General features: G+C 39.1%; 1 protein-coding gene across 2 annotated transcripts in view; it reads right to left on the bottom strand.

The window, feature by feature from the left end:
* PAX5 (paired box 5) overlaps positions 1–27,791 on the bottom strand; it is a 291,002-nt gene that overhangs the window by 61,381 nt on the left and 201,830 nt on the right. For both annotated transcript variants that reach the window (XM_063129089.1, XM_063129090.1), the window contains exon 8: positions 8,213–8,314. In XM_063129089.1, the coding sequence (XP_062985159.1) occupies positions 8,213–8,314 (102 nt within the window). The remainder of the gene's footprint in view (positions 1–8,212; positions 8,315–27,791) is intronic.

Here is a 27,791-nt window from a genome sequence, read left to right as displayed (position 1 = left end):
AGTGTTTGCAAATCACTTTGAGCAGATCTTTGTGGTAAAGAGGATTATAAATATAAGGAATATCATTAATGCTTTTATTGGTGTCGCTTTCATCAGGAATGCTAGAGCAAAGTAGTTACCTTAAAACATTTGAAAAGTCTGAGTCTTTCTTTTTATCATGAAGTGCTGCATCAAATCTACGGCCTGCAGCACAGACAAAAAAAGCTGAATAGTAACGGCTCTCCATAAACTACATTGCTTACGTAAACTCTGCAGCTAATACGTATCAACACCATTTCAATTAACTAATCAGTAACATCAGTCATTATCTGAGAACTGAACTTTAAATAATCATACAATTATATAACATATATTGCATATGTTTTTCTGCCATGCTTCTCCTCCGGTGTTCCACTACCACCTCCCCTCTCTACTTGGTCTAACCCATGGGAGGTGCATTAAAACTAACTGCTGTCAAATAAATTTACTAAAAGTGCAAACTATGAGCATGAACCTGCCAAGTTAAACACTGTGAAGTTCCATTAATTTATTTATATATTGCATTTATAATCTGCCCTTCCTCCAAGGAGCTTAGGGCAGTACATGCACTTCCCCCATTCTCAATTTTATCTTCACAGATCAGAGAGTGACCAGTCCAAGGTCCCCCAGTGAGCTTCATGGCTGAGTGGGGATTTGGAATTGGGTCTCCCCAGTCCTAGTCTAACATGCTACCCTCTACAAAGAAAACTTTAACTCTTCCACTGAAATCAAGGGTACAAGCAGTGTGATCCTATGCATGACTACTCAAAAGTTGTCCCACTGGATACAATGGGAAAATAGGCATAGAGTATAGCCTTAAATATAATTAACTTTGGCTGGATCCTACCAAAATATATACTTTGATTTCACATATGAAGACCTATTATTGTATTTCTCAGAAGCTGTACATGAAAGCATTTATGTAGAAGAAAAGTTGTAAAAAAATTCAATCCGGATCCTATATCTATTGGCAGCACAACTCTTCTTATTTATTTATGCATTACATTTATATCCCACCTTATTTCCTCCAAGGAACCCAAGGCGGCGTACATAATCCTCCTCTTCTCCATTTTATCCTCACAACAATCACCCTGTGAGGTAGGTTGGGCTAAGAGTCTGTGACTGGCCCAAAGTCACCCACTGAGCTTACATAGATGAGTGGGGACTAGAACTCTGGATCTATAGTCCGACACTATAGCCACTACACCATACTGGCTCTCCTAGTTTATTCTTAAACTCCTAGTTTAGTAATTAGTAAGTTTAGTAACGTAGGCTGCAACCCTATACATACTTAACAGTGAGTAAGCACTATTAAACTCAATATACTTCTGAGTATATATGCAAAGGATTGAATTGTTAGTTGTTTTCAGGCTGTTTTAATAGTTATTGCTTGACGATGATGATGATGATTTTTTCTTACTATATTGCATTTATTTTATTGTATGTATGTATGTATGAGAGAACTGTGAAAATGAAGTTGAAAAGGGCTAAATCAAGGGCTAAATCCCTTCAAAATGCTCAAAACCACAATAATAGAAGCTCAGCTAAAATGTCTACCATAGGTTGGGAAAGGCAGCATCAAGTCATGGTTAACAAGCAGTGTCAAGGAAGCTAATAGTGGTGAGAAAAAATGAAGTATAAAGTGTTGGTTATCACCTTTAAAGCCCTACATGGTTTGGGTCCAGGCTACCTGCAGGATCGCCTTCTCCCGTACAATCCGCCCCGCACACTCAGGTCCTCTGGGAAAATTTTACTCCAGCCAGCAAAAACAAGGCTGACAACTATTACCCTGCCGGGAGAGATTCATCAACTTAACAGTTTGTCTGTTAAGTAACACCTATCTACATGTTATGGAGTGGCCCACTCATATTTTGCAGGATATTCTGGAATGTGTTTTAAGGTGTGCTGTCGTTATACGAGTAGGGGACCAGCTTTTGCCAGTGTGCCTTATAATGTCCCCAATCCCCTGCCTTTTTTCCTTTCCTTTTTTTCCCATTGTTGTTGCTGCTGCCGTGACTTGCAAGGTAAGATCAGCAAAGATGGAAAACTTTACACCATTACAGGTCTTCTAGGAACCCATGATAAGCTTTCAAGGAACACTTTTCCCATCTATGTATTCTGATTGAACTACTAGCATAACTGATGTGCAGAGGCAAATCTATTGCTTTGTTCTTTATGGTTCATTGAATTAATCTCTTTGACCATTCTTGCCTTCTGTGTTCACAGTAAAAGGCAAAAAGCATACAAAATGTGGAACATTTCTGTGGGACATATTCAGTGATTCCATAAAAAATGCATCCTCAAACCTTGTTAACCTGTAATAGAACTCATGCTTTTACATATCCATCCATGAAATGGTTTGACAGTTTCAGTGTCAAAAAAAATAAAAATGAATTGCGGCGAATAGAATACCAGGCCTGAAAGTGATATGAAGATTAAGTAAAGCTACCCCCTGGCTTTAAGGAATAAGTGTCCACAAATTAACCCACCATCCACACTGCACATTAATCTGCCCATCAACACCATACGGGTAAACCCATATCTTCTAAGATATAATATACTGCAAAAACACAACTGAAGTAAACCAATGACAGACAATGTTTTGCTAGGTCTGTATAAAATCAATACAAAAATTCTTCCCTGTATCTGAAAAAAAAATCCTGAAGATAACAAAGTGCCAGTTCACACTTGGAGGCAGCAGTAAGGAGGTTGCTTTCCTGTAGTTTCGTACCACAATGCTTCAATAAAGTGTGCATGAAGGTACTATGTAGGTAGATCCAAAAACATGGTTCTTTCCCATGCAAATCTCTCTCTTTCCCTCCCTCTCCATCTCTCCCTCTCTCTCTCTCTCACATACACACACACACACACCCCGAATGTTCACAAAAATCCTCAGAAAATACATTATATTGAGAGGAACATACATAATGATATACCCAGAGTATAATTTGAAGTAGGTACTCTAAATCCAATCTCAGTACTTCGAGCTACTTAGCCACTGATGTATAGTTATACAGTTCATATCTGTTTCTGTACATTTCATGTACAGATTCAGATTCGTGTGGTATGTATAGGATGACCATATTTTGGAAATCAAAAAGGAGGACAACATGTTAGCTACCAATGGGGCGTGCTCACCAACATGTCTGGCCCAGGGGGCGTGTCCAGCACCAAGGGGGGGTGCCCACCTTGGTGACTGATTTTATAGCACACAATTAAGACAAATCTGTTCTACATAACATCTTAATGTTAAAATCACTGAAATAAATAACCAGTGAGACATTCAATGTATCTGAAATTAATTTTACTTGCTGCTACTTTTGCAGCTTTTGCTATACTCTGTGTGATACATTCTCTCCTTCCCACAAATATCTTTTTTGACTGTATCCTCACTTTGCTGCTGCTGCTAACAGGATTTGCTGCCGGTCGGCTGGCTGGCTTTTTTATTTTCAAATTTATTTATTTTTTAAACTTGTGTATGATTGTCACAAGTTTCTCTACTCTAACACTAGGGTGGGTGTTGTGGGCGGTGAATACTACTTCGCCCATTCACACTTCTCACTTATATACATTAGCTTCTCAAGGCTTGTGTGTTGGCACCACTTCACACACCCAGACTTTGAACTCCTGTCTACCTCCTGCACAAACACATGACTCTGGCACCCTCTTTCTAATGCCCTGCGTTGCATGCCAGCACCGTGGGGCTAAGTTACAAAAGGTATCTCTGGGTTGTCTGTGCAGCCTCTGTTGTCTCTCTCTCTAAGCCACTGCAGCCAAACCAAAGACTCCAGCCTCAAACAATCTCTCTCTCTCTCTCTGCCAAAGTCTCCCAATGGTCCAGCCAGGCTGTGCATTTGTGGCCCGGGCTATTGCTTATTGCAGCTTATTGCTCCTTTGGGTGGGGAGGATGGGAGGAAATTGGATTTTTTTCCAAATTTCATAATTCCTCCCCTTCCCAGATTTGTTACCAAAAATACTGCCAAATCCGGGTTTTTCCTGTCATATGCTCACCCTAGATAGCATACCAAACTCTGTTTATTGGATTACACTACACATTTCCCATTCCTTCCTGATTAGATGCCTGGGACAATTTAGACATTTTGATCCTGGATGGCAGTGGCAGCAATGGGGATTGCCTGACTCATGGCCTTAGTACATTCAGGAGAGCAACATTTGTGAAATCCTTGTAGTATGCACAGTTCTTAGTATGTGTAATTGCTGCATTCCAGCACCAGTGCTCGCAGAAACATACAGTGCTGGCATACAGCTATGACACACAGTGGGGTCTGTGCACACAGTAACACTCTTATAAGCATTATTCTTGCCACATGCACCATTGTCATGAGCAAGAGCTTCCCTGTGGCCTCCACAGCAATGAGAAAACATCTGAAATGGCCTAAATTCACCCAGAGTGAGAAAACATGTGAAATGGCACCATTGCCCCATGAAGATGTCATGATGCCCATCTGTTCTTGATAGTGTACAGCAGATCAATGTGATGGCAGTAGCTAAATCCTGTAGTTTTTTCCTATATAATATTGCCAGGATTCGATCATTTTTGACTGTCTCTTCTGCCAAGACTCTTGTTCATGCATAGGTTATTTCTCGGTTGGACTACTGTAACCTTCTTCTCACTGGCCTTCCTTCTTCTTAGATCAGTTCATTGGTTTCTGTTCACCACTCTGCTGCTAAGATCATCTTCTTGGCTCGCCACTCTGACCATGTTACTCCACTTCTGAAATCTCTTCATTGGCTTCCAATTCACCTCAGAGTCCAATATAAACTTCTCCTATTGACCTACAAAGCTTTTCACAGTCTAGCTCCTTCCTATCTTTCTTCTCTCATCTCACACTATTGCCCCGCTCGTGCTCTTCGCTCCTCAGATGCCATGTTTCTTACCTGCCCAAGGGTCTCTACTTCCCTTGCTTGGCTTCGTCCATTTTCCTCCGCTGCCCCTTATGCCTGGAATGCTCTTCCAGAACATTTGCGAACTACAAGTTCAATCGCAGTTTTTAAAGCTCAGCTAAAAACTTTTCTTTTTTCTAAAGCTTTTAAAACTTGATTTTGATCTTACTTTTATACTGTTAGTTTTACTCTACCCTGTGCCTGTTTGGTGCATTCTCTTCCCCTTCTTATTGTTTTATTATGATTCTATTAGAATGTAAGCCTATGCGGCAGGGTTTTGCTATTTTATTGTTTTACTCTGTACTGCACCATGTACACTGATGGTGCTATATAAATAAATAATAATAATAATCATGGCTACTTGTCTTAGCTTATGTATTATATTTTAGACCTTCCCGAAGAGAATTCTATGAAAGGTTTTCCAATACTGATCTAGCCTCTCATTGCCTGGCTATAGCACTCATCTGGTTCCAACCCAGGTGTCTCCTGATTCTGACCTACTTAATACAAATCCTGCTTTTAATTTACCTAGCACATGCATTATGACTCCTTTGGCAAATAGTAAACAAGCTGAAAAGCTGTAGTATATGAATCAACATCGGTCCACTGCAGCACTTTTCAGAATAAGACCAGGCTACAGTGCATTGCAGGGTCAAAAAACATGAAACAAAAACTTCCTTACTCATTTCTTATCTTATATTTCTTCCTCCTATGTTAGTTGATTATAGGCATAATTCAAGGCTAATTATTAAAAGATTTATCATAGCCACTTTTTTTGCATATGCTCTGAAAATTATTACAAGAGATCAGTATGTCTAGAAGAGAGTCTCTGAGAATTGGTGAAATGAATTCTCCTTGTATAAATGTCAGGACAGAATAATTCAGTCATATCAGAGTACAAATACTGATGTGTGTGTAATAAAGCTGATCTGTCGGCTGTTTCAGAGTCAAATCATAAAAGACTGCATGCATTCATAAGAGGCTTCTGAAACTGGTCCTCCAAATGATAAGCGACAAGAGAGGATCAAGAAATTATTTGGGATTCTAGTTAGCAAAGCCTAGCTTAAAAGAGCAAGCAGGCTTAACAGGAATTGCAGATAACCTTCACCTTTCTAGACCAGAAAGTTGTTATTAAAGGAAGAATTGAGGGAAACATGGAACATGATATATGGGGATGCAAGTTGTTAAAAACAGAGTCTATTATGTAGCAAAATGAGGACAACAGAACCTCATTGATTAAAATGCAAAGTATAGTTCATCTTACATTTTATTAAACGGTGTGCTATTTTGTCATCTGACATTAAGAACGCCCTCTCTGAATTTTCCAAGGGCACTGGGCTGCAGAATTCACTAACAAATCTGTTCACTGCATACAGGTTTTTAAATAAAGATAGGTGGTTCCCTCAATGCAAAAAATAAATTAAAATTAAATTAAAAAATTGGTCTCACAAACTCATCTGAGTGCGGATAATGATGTTGCCAATATGGAATAATTCACACACAAGTGGAAGATATCATCAGACAGGGAAGCCCCAAGCTGCATAAGCAAAACAACGCTTTAAAAAAAAACCTCATCAGGAACAATCCAAAAACAGCCCAATGAGAAATGAGCATGCTCAGTGGGCATAGAACACTGACCATTGGGCTGAAGGAGGGTGGGTGTGTATCCTGCTTGACACGGAGGAGGTATAATCTTGGAAAATGGTGTGGCTAACTGGCTGACTGTAACCCTAAACTGCAACATTTTTTGCAGGTCCAACATGTATATGACTAAATTCAAATGGTTTAAACATCTTAACAGCACTCCACCGTGCTGTATGGCCAACTATTGTTAAATCCCAGGCAAGTTTCAAAGGCAGTTTACAAGGTCACAGCAGAGTAGGTTCAAGGTTTAAAAACAAAAAAGAGCAGCCACTATAGAACAACAGGAATGGGAAAATCCCAGCCTGCAGGCCAAATTTGGCCCACAATGCCTCTCCACCTTCTCCAAAGACCTGCCCCCTCTCCAAAGCTCCCATCCTTCTCAGAAGAGGCTACAGGCTCCTGGAACACCTTGTAGCAGTGGCTCCCAGGGAAGCCAGTCTGGAACACCTTGAATGGCAGCTCCCGAATTAGCAATTAGCAGAAGTAAGAGGAAGTTGCTCTGGCTCTATGTGTGCATGTGTGAATGTGGATGGGTGAATGGGTGTTTAAGTATGTTTATGAATGGTATGTGTGTATGTGAAAAGTGTTTAGGTGTGTGTGTGTGTATGTATGTGAGAGATGTATCTGTATGTACGAACAGTGTGTGAAAGGTGTAGCTGTGTGTATACAAATAGTATGCATGTGTGCGAATGTGATTAGGGGGTGTAGTGTGTGTGTTTGTGTGTGTATGAATGAGTGTGGTGTCTTTAAATGAGGAGGAACAATTCACCAGTATCTAATATCATCAGCTGATATCTGCCCAAATCCCAGTCTGTATGAATTATTAAGGTCTGGTAATTGAAGGTGCTGAATGTCATGAAAAGGATGCTAAAAACTTTTCCAACTCTACTTAACTTCGGAAACATTTGAAAGCCCTGCACCTGGCAGAGAGCACTTCCAATGACGATATTCAACTTGAGACACTGTGAGAAAAACAGCCTGGAAAATGGTTGACTTCTTTTAAAGAAGATATAATAAAGACCAAAGGTGAACATCTCAGGGAACATTAGGTGATTCACTGGAGACATTAATGGCTAAGATCTCATGTGTGAAAAGCCTTGGATGAGATCATTTGCAGACACCCATATTAAGCAGCGTAATTTCAAAGTGTGAGATTCCACAGACGCAACTGTGAGAAATGCTTATAGCTAAGTTAATTAAAATGATTCACATGACAAAAATGCAGAGAAGCGAGGTAACTCTGAGATTAACCTTATGTACATTTTATCATGTGTATCCAACAGGCAAGCAGCAAGGCTAGACCCTTCTTTTCCTCCACATTTTGACTGAATAAATTCTCATACCACCAATGCCCAATTCCAGTTAAGCCAATGTGGACAGATTTAAGTCTCCCACTAACATCAAATAGGCCTACATCAGCTTGAACTCAAGTAGTTCAGCTAAGCTAAGTTATAGATCAGCATCATGGGTAAAATGACAGAGTCAGAAAGAAAGGTGGTTCTTTAATTTGCCTTCTCTTTTTTACATCTCTTCTTTCTTTCCGTACCATAACTCTGCTGCTGGCATGAAAAAGGAGCACAAAGGAACTACTTGGCTTTGCTGCTAAAAGACTGCTGCTTTTTTATATATATATATGAAAACTCACCAGGCACCATCCCTGTCAGCGTCGGAGCAGAGTAGCTGCCCTGTCCAGCAGGGGGGACGTGTGGAGGGTACCCAGGGAGGGTTGTGCTTGCCAAATCACGACCTGAAGAATCAAACCAACAAATCACCATGTGAGCATTCACAACAACTAGACATGTTTTTACATTTCCCTTAACACTCAGAACACAGGCCATGCATTTGTCATAACTGTACTGCGAATACCAAAGTGGGATGTTTTCCCCCCAGCCTTAGCCTTGGCAGGAATAAGAAAGATTTCCCTTTCTTTATAAGCTGCCACAAAGTAAGAGACAGAGAGCAATGGCAACAGCACTGCAAACAGGTTAGCAGCAAGCCAGCTTTGAACTCCACTTGCCCCATGCTTATTCTCAAGTTTCTTTACAACTCTGACTTGTCAAGCTGATTGCTTTTAAGCTCAAAGGATTTTTTTTTTAAAAAAAAATGTGACTCTTTTCAAAATTTATTTTAATTTACTGTGTTATCTGTACAGCACCATGTACATTGATAGTGTTATATAAATAAATAAATAAATAAATAAATAATAATAATAATAATAATAAAGAAAAACAAATACCCAAAATCTGCTTAATCAGAAATAGGAAGGCTGAATACACAATGACCTGAATATGGAATACAACTCAGAGGTTCCCTAATAACTCATTCCAGAAGGACTGATGAATGTGTTGTGGGTGTGTTTGACAGACATCATCATTGGTCTATTGAATAAAAGGATATCATGGTGTATCAAATAAATCTGCTTCCATCTGTATTTCTGAGAATCTGATGTTAACTTTTCTGACAATGCCACACTCTTTGATAAATTCAATGTGAGTTGATAAGAGTCTTTTGACTATTTAGTCAAGCTGCTACTAATTAGAATATGACAAGCTCTTTGTGAAGCACTTTTTTATGTGGACCAGCAACTAATAATAGTAGAACCAATTTGGGATCAGGAGACAAAATTTGTTTTGTAACTGTTGTGAACCACCCACACAGCTTCGGCTATTGGGCATTGTAGAAATGTAATAAGTGAATAAATCAATACACTTCCCAAAATTCTTAATACAATTTTACATTCTCACCACATATAATAAAATGAGCCCTTTTCTTGACAACCCCTCTAACATTCTAGTATAGTTAAGCAATTAACACAATGCATTCTCAGTGGAGTAAGGTCCTAGCAGTGCGAGATTTTCAATGCTTTTTCCCTTAATAGGGTGGCGAGTGGGAGGGAAGGATTTCAGTGAAAGAAAATGAAACAATCTGAAGAGCTCTCTAGTAAAAAGCTCAATTTAAATATGCACAAGAACTATAGGAGAGAGCCTGATTTATATATATATATATATATATATATATATATACACACACACACACACACACACACACACACACACATACATACATGTATTCATTTTCCAGAAAGGACCTACGTATGAAAATCGTCTCTGAACACCCAACTGTTGTGGACATCCTTTGCCTGTTTGTGAAAGCACAAACTATGTGCTGAATGGTTCATACTGATTTTAATAAATCCATTTGAAAAACACTTATATATTAGGGTGTTTTGAAAGAGATAACTAAAAATGAAAAAGGTGACGGGAGATCATAAGTTGCTTTTATGTCATTCACATTCAGTAAGAACTTCCTTTATAATGTGACTAGGCTGTGAACACATACTAGGTAAATTATGTCCCACTGCAAAAATGAGCTTGTGCTGGGCCAATCTGGGTTTGGTTTTGTGAGATAACATGGGGTATTGGTTCTGTATCCCAGAAAGGTGTAAAGTGGATAATGATGATTCAAGAAGTTACTGATAAAATAGTTTTTTATTTTAGTGGCAGTGCATGAGCGGCGTTATCACTAGTGGCTGTGATGTAGAGCTTCCAAGTAATGGTGCCAAATTGAGCAGAAATGCTAGTTTCCGGAAGGGATACAACTTGTCCCTTCCAGAGATGAACATTTCTGCTCGTTTAGGTGCTTTTACCCAGAAGTGCTGCATCACGGCCACCAGTGGTAGGGGCTGTACACATTATTATTATTATTATTATTATTATTATTATTATTATTTGCATTTCTATACCACCCAACAGCCGAAGCTCCCTGGGCAGTTCACAAAAACGAAAACCATTCAAAGTATGTGCCTGGGCCACCCACACAAGGGCAGCCTTGGATCCGATCCAAAGTGTATTTCTCCCACTGATGGTACTTGGAGTAGGGCCTTCTCTGAAGATCTTAATGCACAAGCAAGATAGTATGGGAGGAAGTGGTCTGCCAGGTATTTGGGGCTTAAGCCATATAGGGCTTTAAAAGTGATAAACAGCACCTTGAATAGCAAGTAGGGAACCAATGTAATTCTTTAAGAATTGGGGTAATATGACAATTGAGATGAACCAGTTATGGCTGATGAATTTTGCACAAGTTGAAGCTTCTGAATTGTTTTCAAGGGCAGCCCTAAACATAATGCATTACAGTAATCAAACCTGGATGTTACCAGAACATGAATCACTGTGGCAAACCTATCCCTATATAGGAAAGGCCACAGATGCTGAACCAGCCAACGCTGGCAAAAGGTGCTCTGAACCACTGAAGCCACTTGGGTCTCTAGTAACAATATTGAATCAGGAAGCACCCCCAAGCTGCACACCTGCTCCTTCAGGGGGCATACATCCTCACCCAGAACAGGTTGAACACCAACTTCCTGGGCATGGGAACCACCAACCCGCATTGCTTCCATCTTGTCTGGATTCAGGTTCAATTTATTGGCCCGCATGCATCCCATTACCAAGTCCAGTTACCAGTTCAGCACTTCCATGGTCTCACCCATATTATTAACCCATCGTCCATATTATAAACAGTGCTTAAGGCATTAATAACCTTCTGGACCCATATTATTAACCCATTGACCATATAACCACTGGTTAATTTCTAGAAAAAGAGATACCAGCATTCAAATGACACCCGCAGACTTCGTTGCTCTTTCCCGTAACCCAAGATGTGTGGGAACTAGTTACTCTAGTTACTCAGTGGTGAAGGAAATGTATTCTGCCCCTGCTCAAAAGTGCATCTATTTATTCCTACTTCATATGTTCAAAGGATAAACTATGGCAATAAAACCAGATTGCTGAGGCTGAGCCCTAAAACAAATTAACCTCCTCTTATCAACCCCTTTGATCCAAAAATACATAATTAGCCAAAGCCGACGCTTCTATTATTTTGTTTTGAGTAATGTTTTGCTACATTTCTATGTAAGCAAGAAAATGATGATTTTGCACCATATTTAGTTTTTGGCAACAGTACTCCCCTCTCCCCGTATGACTACCAGCAAACAGGAAAGCAAAGAGATGGAACAGCACTTTGGCTCAGAATCAGAATTCTTAATGTTTTGTAGAATCAGTGAAATGTAAGATGAAAAGATTATAGCTGAAACAGAACTATGATGAAGATGTCCACCAAATAGTGAAATATATTCAAGACATTCAGCAAATGACAACTGAGAGGCATACTAAAATATGAGTATGCTTCAAAGGAAAATAAGTAACATTACAATTTGAAGGATGGAAACACTGGGTTGGATCCAGATTAAATTTGTCTCACTTGAATCCCATGGAAATCAATATGAAAAATTCATTTAAAAAAATTAACTTACAGATTTTAATGGGAAATATGCCTAACAGTCCAACGCAAGCTGTTAAACATGGAGGAAAATAGATTTTTCAGAGGGCTTTAGATGAGTCCTCTGATATAATATTTTGGTATTATTACCAATAGTAGAAACCCAAAAGGCACACAAGTTGATCATTATAGCTGCATCTTCTAGATATATGAAACGATATTAGTTAATGTAAGGACTAATCTATGCATTTAGCAAGAGCATATGGTACAGACCTTCTGGAATTGCACCACTTCAGAAGGCAGAAAGGTATTGCATGTTTGAGTGCTCTTCTGCATCAAAATTCCCTGGCCAAAGAAGGCTAGAGTGTCATTAGGCCAATTCACATGATCACCATGGGTTAAATAAGCTGCAATGGTTAGCTGAGGCATATGCCATTTGACTTGTGTCATCTGAACCCATGCAGTGTGGCTTGTTGGAGGGGGAAATAACCCTCAAATAACCTAACAGCCCATGGGTTATCTGAGGATTGTTTGCACCTCCAACAAGCCATGCCTTGCCTTGCGGGTTCAGATGACATGACAAGCAGCGTCCATCAGGGTATTTATTAGTGCTGTGCTGAAAATTTTGACCATACAATTTTCAGCATTTCGTGGGGGTGGGGGTGAAACAAAAGCTCAGGTAAAAGAGACTGGGAGAGATGAGAATTTTGGAGAAATTTCTCCTTGGGGAGGGAAACAAGTTTTGCACATGCCTTTTTAAATGTAGCTGGTTGTGGAGGGGTCTTCTTTCTTTCTTTTTTTTTTTTTTTTAAAAAAAAACACCCCCATATTTACAGGAGCCCAGGAGTGCTTATTGGATGCCTATTGGAGAGGGTGAGGTCACATGGTCTCCAACAGGCATTCACTTAGAACTGCTGGGCTCGTCCAAATGATGGAGGAAGGGGGTGTTGTTGTCGTTTGAAAAACTAAAAAATAGGAAGAAGGGCCCAGCAACCAGCTACACTTTAAAAAGGTATGTGGAAATCCTGTCCCCCTCCCCAAGGAGAAAATTATTTGAATTTTTCCCCCTCCTTGCAAAAGAAGCAGAAAAAAACAATGCCTCTTTTGCAGGGAGAGATAAAGTTCCCGAAAATAGCACTAGTATTTATGCAAATGATGCCTGGCATGTATTGAGGCTTAAACAAGCCACCTAGGCTTGTTTAACCCATAGCGATTGAGTCAGGTGAACTCTAGTCTAAAGTTCACATGACACAGTAATTTTTTTACGAAGGGTTTTGTAGTGGGAGGGTTGAAAATTCAGATATTACATCCCACCCACTCTGCTTTCTGAAGTGATGATGCACTTCCAACAGTGCTATAGCACATGCTTCTTCTCTCCCTCAGAATATTTAGATTGGCTCGTCATCTGTAGACAATATAGCTTTAGGCAACTGCTTGGCTTTCCTTTAATAAAATGCTTAGGAAATCATTGCAGTTTATAAACAGCTTTATGGGGGCAGAGGTCAAGTACTAAAGGGTTTTTGTTTAAGCTATCAAAGCAAGGTAGAGCAAGAAACTGGTCATAATGAAATCTGGAGTGGGGGAATAAGCTGCAGATGCAAAGAGATTTTATATGGAATAGACTTCTAATGAACCGATGAACTGATATTTGCTTTGCAATGTTTATGCTACTACACTCACTGGCACTAGGATTTCCAGTGTATTACAACAATAATGACAATAAATTATTCCATACAGGCATACCTATAGTTTCAGAGGCAATCAGCAAGGGTAGGCTTTAAATCAGCCAGCCAATCAGCAATGACCTTCCTCCCTGGCATGTGCTGTTAGTAACTACCTGCCATGTTGCTGATGATGGCTTGACTGAATGTCTTTTTTGAAGGTCTAAGTAGGTGAGAATGATCCTGCACATTCCCCTCCGCCACCTCACTTCTAAAACTGAAGACTTCACAGGTATTAAATATTTTCAACTGAATAGCCATAACAGATTTCAAAATTAATGTTCTTTCTTTCTTAATACAGGTTGTCCAGAAAACAATGGGCTGGAGCGGGGATGGAAAACACATATTTTGAAAGACATCCAAGAAACTGAAAGTAAAACACCCATGATATATATGCTCCAGCACCCATGATATATATGCTCCAGCAACTGCAGTGACTTCTCAATACTTATCAGACACAGTTCAAGGTTCTAGTTTTGATAGCTATGTGGTACCTCCAGTATCAGAGGCAGTACGCCTATATGCACCAGTTACTGGGGGGAATGGGTAGGAGGGTGCTCTTGCACCATGTCCTGCTTTGTTTGTCCCTGGCTGACAGCTGGTTGGCCATACAGTGTGAACAGAGTGCTGGACTAGATGGACTCTTGGTATGATCCAGCATCAGGGCTCTTCTTATGTACAAAATCTTTAACAGCATCAGCCCACACATACCTCAGAAATTGGCCAGATGCAAAGGAGGGCAGGACGCCTGCCCCTTTAAGAGTTATGCAAAAGAGGGTATTTCAGTAGGTGTACTTTGTCATACAAGCTGTTGTACACAACAAATTCCCTCTTCTTCATAATTATTAAAGATACAAAAGCCCTGCCCTCCTCTGCATCTGGTCAACCTGACCCTATACAAAGATCACCTTCTCTCTTATGCTCCATTGCAATGTTTATGATTCCCAAGACAAGAACTCCTCTTGATCATTCTACTCAGGAAATAAGTACAAACTGTTAAGAGTACATAAAGTCACATTAGTTAGACCATAGTTGGACTAGAATGCTCTTCTTTACTGTCAAAGTATGAGTAGGAATACCTTCTGGACTTCCTTGTTTAGCTAGTTTGTGATGTTCAGGTTTGGGTTAATTTTAAAATTGTCAGATGTTGACCTCGGTACAGATAAGTGTGATCTGCAACAAAATCCACCCTCTAAAAGGAATGCCACTCTTCAGAGCACCAGACAGAGGAGCTCTGTAGTACAGCTGACAGTAGGGATACAGGTTTCAGGAGTGGGGAAGCGTGGAAGGGGAACCTACACTGCCCTGGCCTTCTCTTGCTGTGCTATATAGTGTTAGTCAAACCTTGGAAAGAGAAAGGACAAAAATGAATGAATTAATACTAATCTTAAGAGCTTTTCATGAAAATGTGGTAGCAGAAGCTGGACTGGGGCGGATCTACACTAGTGCTTATTATGTTTTTCCTAGCACTGGAAACGTTTTAATTTGTGTCGTTTTTAAACATCACGGGGCACACTCCAGTAATGTTGCGTTACTAACTTTTTGCTTTCCCGGTATTCATTGATTAGAGCAGGACACACTGTTTTATCACTGTAGCTTGTACTTCCTCTTCGTCGCTGGTCTCTTTGCTCTGCCCACTTCCTGATCTCCTGGCTTCGCCTCCCCCCACCGCCCGGTTGATTTTTAATGATTTTTTAAATGGAAATTAAACAAATGTTTACATCTGCATCAGTTTTAAAGATAAGGAGTTCAAAATTGGCACAGTGGCAGATCTTAACGAGGCCTTTCAGCATACTAAATTTGAATCAGATTGGTTCATCCATTGATTTGTTATGATTTTTAATGGAAATTAAACAAATGCTTACATCTGTGCCAGTTTTAAAGATAAAGAGTTCAAAATCGGCACAGTGACAGGCCTTAATGAGGGTTTTCAGCATACCAAATTTTAATCAGATTGGGTTATCCGTTGATTTGTTATGATTTTTTAAATTTCCTCTCTCAAGCCCTTTGGAGCTTATAGTGCACTAGTTTTAGGCGCCGAAAGAAAGTATCCACGCCCCCAGGAAAACAATTGGCTGACAATCAGCAATTCAAAAGTCAGTGAGATACAACTATTACGACATAAGGGGGCACATACAAACACTTGCAATGCTATTTAGACATCACAACGGAAGTAATACAACGAAACAAGGAAAATACGACGATAAAACATAAGACCCATAGCGTCATGTGACCCAATAAGTTATCACAACCCTTCCTTAACGTTTTAAACATTAGTGTAGATCTCCCCCTGGTTTCAGAAAGTTTAACCACATGCTTTTTCAGTCATACCCATTTCTATCTCTACCTAAGCTGTACAGTTTTGCACTGTTATTCAGAACAAACAGTTACGGTTCTTTCATCATTTTGTCAAACCGCTACTAAAAATTATCTGGTGACAGGTTTTTCTCCCTTACAGTGTCAGCAGGGTTTATGTACTTCATGAAGCGTACAGGTAGAAGTGTGTGTTTCTTATATATGCCTCTATAAGTATACCACCTCCCACCAGCCCACTTCTTTTTAAACAATTGTAAACTGTATCTTTAATCTTAATACACTTTATGGTCCACAGTCATTCATATGCATATGCATTGTGCCTCATGTATTTCAGAAACTAATACATCCCTTCAGAGGTCTCAAAATGAGTATCTTGGTATCTACAAATTGTGACAGTGTATTGATAAAACTTTTCAACAGCAGATATAAAAGATCCAGAATATTAGAGATGAAGTATTAGAAGGTGCTAATAGGTAGAGAAGAACCCAGCCCCAGCATTGGTAGTATAAGCAGTAATATAATAGGAATAGGAAGTAAAGCTTATTTAGGGAAATAGAAACAAAACAATAGCCTTATCTCCTTCTTGTTTGATTGTCCATAGACACCTTTATAGCACAAATGCCACTGAAGGTTAGCTTTTATTTCTGCCCTTCTTTCACTGTGTCCAGCCAAGGTAATGAACCAGGCTACATAACCAAAGGAATTGCATGATGCAGCTCTTGCTTAATGTCACCGCATCAGATTGCAAATTTGGCTGATCATGTAAATCTGTTCATTTTAATATATGTCATCAAATGATGGCCACACATTAAATGCTGGATTTGCCAGAGTGGGCGATATTCTTTCACCTTAGTTTAAAGTTACATTATTTATACAGATATTTATTGTTAAATACATGTAATTAAATTATAGTTATTTAATTAATGTGCTGTTTTCTGGTGGCTTTATTGTAACCTGCTTTGAGTAATGTGGAGAAGCGGGGAAGAAATGTTATAAATAAGTAACATGAAGCCATTGCATTTTCTCAAATGCTTGCACTCAGCAGGGTTAAGAGTTAGTAAGCAAATTCTGGAATTAGGAGATTTATTTTAATGCAAAGGCCCAATTATTAATTTAGGTAACTATGCACCCATGTTTGAAAGTTCTGGCTTTAGGCTTCATTGAAGTTTTGTTGTATCCAGTAAGAGGCTGGTTGTCCTTAAGAGATTGAAGAAACAGATAGTGCTGTCCTTTTACTCTTCAATTAACCAAAGGGATTGTCCATATGAAACCCTGAGACATAGAAGGAGGTTGGCATGTGGAAAGGATAGTGACCAGTGCTGGTCATATATGTGTGAACTTGAACTGGCAATTGCAATCATGTTGTGGGGAGGGGCTGAGTGCAGCAGACATTCCCTGCCCCCAGATTTTTTCATCTGAGATCAGGGGGTGGGGAGGTTATGAAGACATTATTTACGATCTATCATAATAGTATTGTCATTTATACTGTAAAACTTCATGAACTAAAGTTACATATAAACAATTTTTTCCATCGTGAAAGGCCTGTTATTAAGGCAAACCCCACTAACAGTGGTCACACTACTGCACCATTCAAACAACCTAATGCTTAAAAATATTTCATTAGTGCAAGTGACGGTCCCTCGTTAATGAATGGATAAATTTCTGAGAAAGCTGGATGATAAGCAATCGAGGTACACTGAAGTATATTTATATTGTGGCGCACAATCAAGACTAATTTTATGTATGTTCAGTCCCATTTATTTCAATGGAAGAGGCTATACACACATAAACTGATAGTACAACCTAATGGACTCAACAGGACTTACTTCTGAGTACATGTGAATAGGATTGTACTTTAATCATAGACTTGCCATTTCTATTGAAATCAATGGGATTTAAGGCAGTTAATTTAGACTGGATTGCATCCATTACTTTATAGGCCTTATGCTCAAGATTTAGAATGGATAAAACATTTGAAACCTCATAAAATATACATGTAATATATATCAAAATAATCTGGTCATACAAGTAAAACACCCCCAAATTATCATACAGAAGGGTTATTAAGCTATTGGCCAAAGAAGAAACCCATGGATACCCCATTAATAACCCAATTGTATGATTATTTGTTGCTGTTTTTACAAACCTTTCTCTCATTAATGGATAATGCCTGCACATTTTTTAAAAAAATGATCACATAAAAAGCTGTAGACAACTAATTTCTCTCAACTAATGCCAGGCTACCTGAAGAATTGTCTCCTCCTCTGCTGGGATCCTAAGATAGTCTTCAGCAGCCCTTCTCTGGGAGCCCCTGCCAAAGGAAATGATGGTGGGTGGCTACTAAGAAGAGGAGCCTTTCTGTTGTGGCACTCAGGTTGTGGAATGAGCTTCCCAGAGAGGCTTGCCTCACACCTATATTGTGCTCTTTTCAACATCAGGTGAAGACATTCTTATTTATCCAGGCATTTTAGTCTTTCAGTTTCTGTAACTATGTGGATGCTATGCCTAAGAAGAGAATTATTTTAGGATACTTAAGCTAAAAAGTTTGTCCCATATGGGACTTAATGAAAATCTGGAAGTTATATCTTTTTATAATAGGTTCTACTACCGTATTTCTTCGATTGTAAGACACCATCGATTGTAAGATGCACACTAATTTCAGTACCACCAACAGAAAAAAAAAACCTAAGACACACCTGCGATTCTAAGACGCACCCCATTTTTAGAGATGTTATGGGGGGGGAGTGCGTCTTAGAATCGAAGAAATAGGGTATTAATGAGAACCCTTTACATCCTGATCTCCCGAGAATAAGCTTTCTTGAGCGTATACTTTGAATTTCTGTTGCTAAAGTGCTGCAGATCATCAAACCCTGCCTTGGCTATATATGAAAAAATGCCTGTCCTTTTAGTCTGTAATATCTTCTGAGGGATATGTACACTGTAACTCGGGGGGGGGGGGGGGGTTACCTTGGAAAAGAGTGCAGTAGAGTTTGTAAGATTGGTGCTTTTGTATTCTTTCTCTTTGTGAATTGTATTTTTGTCAAGAGTCTTTGTAGACTGTAGGGAACTTTCAAAGTGTGTTTGTTTCTGTTTCCTAATGATTTCCTTGCAGAGTCTTCTAATATTTTTTTTAATGGCTCTTTAGGATGAATGATTGAATTAGAGTGTATTGTTTATTATTTTATTTATTTATTGCATTTATATACTGCCCCATAGCCGAAGCTTTCTGGGCATTGTACAAAAGTTAAAAACAGTAAACATTAAAAACAAATATACAAAGTTTAAAAACATAAAAAGCATAAAAACAACAGTATCAACAACCGTTGATAAGTGTCTGTATTTAAAAGACTTCCATGTAAGATTCAATTAATGAGAATGTTGTTTATTATTTGTCCCTTTTGTATTGTTTTTTTGTTGCACTGCTTGGTTGTGATATAAGTTACGTGGAATAATTCTGAATGACTGTTGATTATTGTATTAAGTCAAGTGTTATTCACATTTACATTTGGTTTTCTTTGTAGAATGCCTTTGGGAAAGGGTTTTTTAGAACCCAAAACATGTTGGGCTTGGAATAAACATCATCACAATCTTCCAACTTGCAGTGCTTCTGCGTTTAGGCAGTTGGACGGTTCCTTCCTCCAGTCTGCATGGTGTTTTAATGCCTTCCCTCCTCATTTGTTTAATTGTGAACTGCCTATGCGTTGGCTATTGAGTGGTATAGAAATGTAATAAATAAATAAATAAATAAATAAATAAATAAAATGAATTTCCAAATCCATCTTAAGAGAGCAATTGAACCCAGATATGATGGCTGCTATGCTAGTGTAATTTTTATTGCAAGCTGTCTAGACAGGAACTGTGTAGTTTCTGTGGGTTGTATCCAATGGGAACCCCATTTTACCGTTGCAAAAGTTCAAATCCAGTATTTTGATTACATTTGCACAAACAATTGTGTGAGTCATTGTGCAAGCTGCTGTACAAGTGCTTTCAAAATGCATCAGTACTTCATTATGCTAGGGGTTGCTTGTGCTATCTGTTGTTCTAGCACTTCTACAATCTAGCGGAATACACAACTAATGGAACAATGCCACACTATCTCTTGTACTTTTTCCACTAGTGTTACGTTGGATAGAACCCTATGTTCTGAACAATCCTTATTACACTGCTGCTGCTAAACAAATACAGTATTGTAGTGGTAGTGGTAGCAGCAGTAGCAGTTATAACACTGAATTAGTTACAAACTGGTCCTTACTTTACAATCATGAATTAGTTACAAGCTAACCTTATTCTGTAATCACTGAGAACATAAGATCCAATCAAAAGTCAAATCCACTGAGCATGGCTTTGTCCTGAGATATTCCACTAGATTGGGTGGGAGGGATAAAAATCAATTTCAAAATTATTACCTATTAGCAGCCCATAATTGGCTGAGAACTGGGAGTTGAACCAAGAGTTAGCTAGCAATGTTGCCCCTTATTTTTTCATTAAAACTTAAATCAGAAAAGTGAGGGAAGGGATACAGCTTAGGAATCTGGGGAAATTCATTGACTCCATCTCCACAAGCTCAAGGAACTCAATAACAAAGGAATGTAAAACAGATCACAGGAGCCTGTGGAGTTTGTAATATCATAGTTTAAAAACGCCAACCGACAGTTCTTAGAGCTACCCAATCTCACTGGGGAGGAAAATATGACCTTATGTCAACTCAAACAGGGCTGACTGTATGTCATTGTCAGTGACAGAGGAACATATACAGCTCACTCTTGTCTATTGGTAACAAGAATATTGTCTACTGTTAGCACTGAGCCCTCCAGATAATTGATTAGCTGACAAATAGCAGTTTACATTCTGCTGATAATCAAGTGCTTTCGACCTTCTGTAGAAAGACAAAGATGTTTTTTACTGTTCTTTTACTGTCTTTAATATTAAAGTTAATAAAGTGATTTTTCTTTTCTAGGCTCTTCTGTTGTTTTTTGTTTCATTTTTTTAAAAAATATACTGGGCACAATCTACTGACATCTCCTACACAATTAGCTACATAACAGCTATAGAATCTGTTCAGCTGAGCACCATTCTGCACCCCTGGGCTGGCTGCTTTACGCTTGCCACATTCTTATGCAACCCCCATTCATTCCAGTGGTGTTTGAACAAACTTTGGTGGATTATATCCACTTTCATTCCTATAGAAGCATAGCGTTGGAAGGGGGCATTTAGGCCATCCAGTCAGAATGCACTGATTTAAATAAAGGCTATGTAAATTAACGATTTAAATCATAATTTAAATCGTTAATTTACATTTACTCAAATCAAATTTCCCATTTAATTTTTGTCATAGTTCCTGAACAATGATGCAGATCTGATCATTAAGCCGTGTTAATTTGTAAGTAAGTATAATTCTATTTACACTTTTTCATCGTTACAAGCACACTTTGTATCTCTTGTCTTATGATATATATATATATGAGAGAGAGAGAGAGAGAGAGAGAGAGAGAGAGAGAGAGAGAGAGAGAGAGAGTATGCTATCCTTTTTACCTATACAGGAAATGTTTCACACTAGGCTCATCTACACCAAGCAGGATATTCCACTATGAAAGTGGTATATAAAAGGCAGGAGCCACACTACTGCTTTTTAGTGGTTTTGAAATGCACTGACAACTGTTGGGGCCCATGACACATACCATATACCGCTTTCATACCACTATATCCCGCTTGGTGTAAATGTGTCATGGGCTCCAACAGTTGTCAGTGCACTTCAGTACCACTAAAGCAGTAGTGTAAATCCTGCAGTGCATTTCAATATTGCTATAAAACAGTAGTGTGGCTCCTGCCTTTTATATACCACTTTCATAGTGGAATATCCTGCTTGGTGTAGATTAGCCTATAGGGTCTTTCTTATGACCAGCAGCGATGACAGTTTGAGATGAACAGCACAATCCTATACATGTCTTCTTAGAAACAAATTCCATTGAGTTCAAAGGTAAATGGGTATAGGATTGCATTTTTAGTACGAGAATATAGGAAGCTGCACACTGGAAAAATTGTCTTCTCTTTTTCTTTCTAGTGTTGCTCCATTCCGCTTTGTTCTATCTTGACCCAGCAATTCACAAAAAATAAAGTAGCAAACAAAAACGAAATGCCCATGACTGATAGGTCAAAGCAAGGTTTGATAGTTACTGGGCTAAAAAAAATCCAATTTTATTTTTTTAAACCTTTTTATTATTATTTTAAGCATCCATTTTTATCCACTCTGCTACGTTGTCTTTCTTTACTAAAATCTCAGGAATACCCCTTTTTGATCACAGCTTTTCAGAGCAACTGTATATAGAAACAACTCTGGAAATCTTATGTGTCTTAAAGGCTCAAACGCTGGAAGACAAATGCAGCTTCTGGCTTACTTGGAAAGCAATGTTATGGTGGCACGCAGTCCCGATTGGAAGGCATGGATGGACCAGCTGAGCTGCAGCAGCAGCACCAAACGTGCACCCAACATGGGAGGCAGGGAGACACTCAGGGGCTAGATTAGCTCAGCAGGAACAGGGCTTTGCCGGCAGACCGGAGGGAAAACTTCCCACCCTCTAGTCCGCCAAAACCAGTTAAGAACAGGGCCTCCCATGCGGCTTCAGCATTGTGGTTGCAACCGGGCTGGGAACGAATTTTACCTGCATACAGATTGGAAGCATGGTGCAGAGTTTTCACCTCCCCATTGCAAGAATATTAACTTGGTGATATTTTGATGTGTTTGACTTGACAAGTATAGCTATAAGGTTGTTTATAAAACTTTCAATTTTAAGTCACAACTTTGTAGAGAGGGCTGGTTCTATTGGCAAGAGAAACGGGATTGGATGCCCCATTTTCCCCTTCAAGAATGGGTCCCCTTACGGGACTGGGGGCGGGGTGGTTAAGACCCAGCTCGCCATAAGGCTACAATTCAGCCCACACCCAAGGAGGCAGAAAGGGGCTCACTTCAATGGCCTGTGCCATGGGATGTGCCTGTGACTGTCACCCCTCCACACACAATGAGGCACCTGGCAGGCAGGCAGGCCAGGCTGATGGAATCAGACTGCAGGCAGCTAGTCCAATTAACAGATCCATGCCCTGTAGCCCCCACAAACTCTATTCCAAGTTGAACCACAAAGTTATAGCCAATTATTTAACCCATCCAAGCCTATGTCTGAATTTGTTTCCCCACCTCCCTGTCCTGCCCTAAAAGGACTAGCTATGCACTGTCACACACAAATAAAGAACAACCCTAATGGTTTCCTATTCAATTCAAACCCCAACACATGATTAACAATGGCTGAAATTATTTTAAGTATTTGAGTTTATTAGGACGCAAGTCAATCAAGATTCTGGGATTGCTGCTAGGCCCACAGATAGATAGCTCAAGGACTTGGTGGTAAAATATACACAGAAACTAGCTTCCTGAGGTCACAACCCTGTGCATGTTTAGATAGAAAAAAGTCTTAGAACTCATGCTTGCTGGGGAATGTTGGAAGTTGTAGGACTCTTTTCTGTCTAAACATTTGTAGGATTGCGCTCTTAGCATATATATTCTAACCCTTAACAGTTATTGCCAGGATTGGTTCCACATTAGAAGTTTGACTCTACCCTGCTAAAATATATGGCCTTGCAGTTACCAGTTTAGGATTAAAAGAGCTGTGGAGCAAACATTGTCTATATGGTAACAGGACTTGCTAGCTGTCTACTTCAGAAGGGAGGTTTGAGTTCCTAGCCCACCACATGTTGCACGTCTCTCAACGGTCCTCCAGGAAAATGCTGACCAAGTCTAAAGATTCATAGAGGCGTAATAAAATCATTACTAGTACTTCTAGACCATCTTCCTAGACCAATCAAGATGGTTTACAAAAGGTCCAAGACATAACCCATAATCAGATAAAACATAGTCAAAACAATAAAACAAGATTGAAAGACCTAACAATATAAAAAGCGAAGTTAAAAAAGATGCATCTAGATCACTTTCCTGAACACAGAGAGATTTGGGGCCAGACACAATTCCAATCAGACTTTGGGAACAACTCAGGGGAAAGTCCTTTCCTGCATGCCTGACAAGCGGGCTTCTATGGTGCGTCTTCAAAAGGTTCTCTTCTGCTGATATTTATAATTGACCAGGTCCATATCAAGATAGGCGGACCCTCAGACCCTAAGTTATTTAGAGTTTTAAAAGTTAACACCAATACCTATAATTGAACCTGGAAAACAACTGGCAACCAGTGCACTTCTTCCAGTACTGTGGTGGCATCATGCACCGATAAGCAGGCTACCTGCTGCATTTTGCAGCAATTCAAATTCCAGATGCTCTTCGAGGGTAGCACCACGAGGAGCACAAAGCAATAGCCTAACTGTGATCTAACCAAGGGAAGAATAACTGTTGTAAGGAAAATACAAAGCAAATTGGCTAGTGAAGCTCTTGATGCTTCACTTCATTCTAGACTAGTTGAGCAAGGTTTTGTCATTACAAATCTTCCCTTGAAAGAGACTTAAATGTACAAGGAATATTTTGGGGCAGGCTACAATAGTACAGAATTTCTCTAGGTTGCACCAAATATAGGGGAAGCAATGCTGGAATTCTTTCTTATATATAAAAACTATTAGAAACTCAATAATATGTTTTTAAAAAAACAATTTGCCTATAATATTAGTTATTTCCCATGCCAAAATACTACAAAGTGATTAGGCAATAATCTGAAAGCCACTATGAATTAAAATAATAATAATAGTAATAGTAATAGTAATAATAATAATAATAATAATAATAATAATACAAGAATCTAACAAAGTAGATTTGATATTTGAAGAGTGATCATACTGCCAAATGTAGTTTAAGGGCATGATCCTATGCATGATGAGACAGAAAAGTTTTGTATATAAAAAAAATGTTTTAATTGATGTGATGCTGGTGACTGATGTGACTAACGGAATAACTGTAACTTTTTCCTGTTGCCATAGTTCTTTAACTTCCATAGCCAGTGGTGTATATTTCTCTCTCTTTTCCTCTTCCTTTTCTGCAACATTTCTGTCATTAGTTATTGCTGTGTCAATGAGGTTGGTGTGTTTTTCTTTGTTGTTTTTGACTGTTATGTCTGGTTGAAATTGAAACAAGCTAAGAGGAGCTGGCCTTCAGTTCATTTTGTTCCATATTTGCAGGGTAATAGTATTTTATACTCTTTCTAAATACTTGGTTGCTTGTTTGTTGTACTAGATTTTTCTGTACTTGTCAACTGCTTCATTTGTTCAGCGGTAGCAGTATGCAGAATCTGTGAGTATGGATATTAGAAAGGTGATGGGGAAAGAGTATTAAATATGAGGAAAGGTGAGACTATGGTCATCTAGTGAAGGATTTGCAGTCAGAAAAGATATTTGAGGGAAGAGGAGACTATCACACAGATTACAGTAAAAGCTTCCAAGTACAGCAAAAGCTACAGAAGTAGGAATGAGTGAAGATAATTTCAGATACATTGAATGTCTCACTTGTTCTTTATTCCAGTGATTTTAACATTAAGATGTTATGTAGAACAGGTTTGTCTTAATTGTGTGCTGTGAAATCAGACCTGTGACCAAGGCCATGTTCGGGTGGGAACACCTCCTTGTGGCCTTGGCATGTTGTCCTCCATTTTGGTTTCCAAAGTATGGTCACCTAGTTAGGCTCACATGGGAAAAGGTGATGGCCCCAAGTTGTATAGGTCATTCTATGATAAGCAAGTGAACTGTGTAATATAACTGTAGTTTGCTATGCCTTAACCATAATTTGTTAGCTGATGCACAGATGTGGAGCTGTCCTGGTTGTGTCTTCCTTGGTCTTCCAAGAGTTGGAAACTTGATAAAGCAAAACACTTCCATCTATGGATTTTAGGTATATATTTTACTATTGTCCCAAAAAATATTGTGGTGTTTGTTTCTAAAGCCCTAGAAAACTAGGAATATGATCTAATCAAAGCAACACATTCACCTTGATTTCAATGGGACAGCTTTAAGCAAGTGCTTAAATTTCTCACACTGAAATGCTTAACTTTGGTTGGATTACCACTGAAATAACCATTTCTTGAAAATACAGTTCATAATGCATTACCAGAAGAACATAAATGCAGGAATTTGCATTCTAATAAGTGCCTGCAAAACTCTGGATATAATGAACTAAATCCAAAAACCACAACAAGCAAAGAAAATAAATCCAGGAGACCAGTTATGTGTAAACCATTATGCCTCAGAAAGAAGGAGGAAGAGGAGGAGGAGGAGGAGGAGGAGGAGGAGGAGGAGGAGATAGGTTATATAAATGGTATGTCCTTCCTAAAATACTGCAAAATTCTGAGGGTTCACTTTGTTGCTTGCAGCATAAGATAAACAGCAGGAAACTATGTGCTCTATTTATACTATGATTTATACATTTCCTCTCAAATGACCTGAAGTAACCACAGTCACAAAATAGGATACCATGCTATCTGGACCACTGATGTGACCTGGCCAGGCTGTCCCTGTGGGTTGCAATCCTGCACACACAGGTTGCTTAACTTAGATGGGATTTAGGCTACTATCCTAGGCAGACATACCTGGGAATAAGTCCAATTGATCTTGGACTTGCGTGGTATTTATCTTTAAGTAGACATGCATAGTTAAACAGCCTAACGTAATTCAGATTTTATCAAAATTCTTCAGGAGAATTAATCAATATTTTTTATATATACCAAAGCACATGAAGACATAAAAACTAGGTTTTCTGTGCTTGTATACGTAGAACTTTCTTCTCACTAAAAAGTGCCTTTCTGGGTGTACCTTTGTATACTAATGGGTGAAAATGTGAATCCAATTAACTTCAAATTTAGCTCATAATGAACTTATCTCATTTTGCTACCAGCTCAGCTCTCATCCGTGGCAGTAATTAACCACTGGGGGTTGTCACTCCCAGACACATGACACGGGAAGAGTCCCCACACACTCAAACGCTTCAAACCCTTGCAGAATTCATTACCCTGACAGTGTGAAAACCCTTCACTTTTAATACCATAGGGCACCAACATTTTTTTCACTTTATCTACCTGATTGCCAGCAACAGTATGAAAGAAAGGAATCCACAAGAGATGTAATTAATTACGGCAAAAGATACATTAGAAAATGAGGGGGTGCAGGTGGTAGTTAGGAGGACTGCACATCCACTTACTTATTCTGCTTTTCCACAATGCAAGGACTTTTTGCTCCAGTCCTAAACTATAGTAGGCACATTATACTCAAAAACATTTCCCCCCCCCCCAATATAGACAGTTAATTGTTAATGTGAGAATTCATTCCCTTTTTCACAGAGGCGGGCGAAATTACAAAAGAGGAGTCATGTTGAAGAGCTGCAATAGTGTATTGGGTTAATATACTAACCTCTCCTCCCCAGAGACCAGAGTTCAGATTTAGAATAGGTCACACAAAAAATGATTTTGATTGTCACAGATTAATCCCTAGTGGGTGTTTGTGCAACTCACAACCATCACAAGGTTGTCAGCTTCTGAAAGAACCTGGTTTGATGAACCTACTATGTATTCAGAGCCAATAAACTACTTACAGCTATACAACAGAGACATGAACTACAGTAGCAAAGTACAGTGTTAAAGAGACTTCAGGGGGGATCTACACTACTGCTTTTAAAGCGCTTTAAAGCACTTTGAAAACGTTTTGAAACCTGTATATGCAGTGTGTCCTGGGCCCCAACAGTTGTCAAAACTGTTATAAAGTGCTTTAAAGCAGTAGTGTAGATCCCCCGCTAGTGTCACTTCACAATCTTTTGCATTTTGCCTCTCCCCACTACCCCAAAATGAAGAAGGTGTAGAACTGGGGTTCAGTCTTGAATCACAGCATGGTGCCCTGTGCATGCATGCATACCAACATTCATTGAAATGTCTCAATCATCTAGGG

Source organism: Elgaria multicarinata, chromosome 6 (genome assembly GCF_023053635.1).
Source record: "Elgaria multicarinata webbii isolate HBS135686 ecotype San Diego chromosome 6, rElgMul1.1.pri, whole genome shotgun sequence".
NCBI classification, from domain to species: domain Eukaryota; kingdom Metazoa; phylum Chordata; class Lepidosauria; order Squamata; family Anguidae; genus Elgaria; species Elgaria multicarinata.
This window is presented reverse-complemented; position numbering and strand designations above follow the sequence as displayed.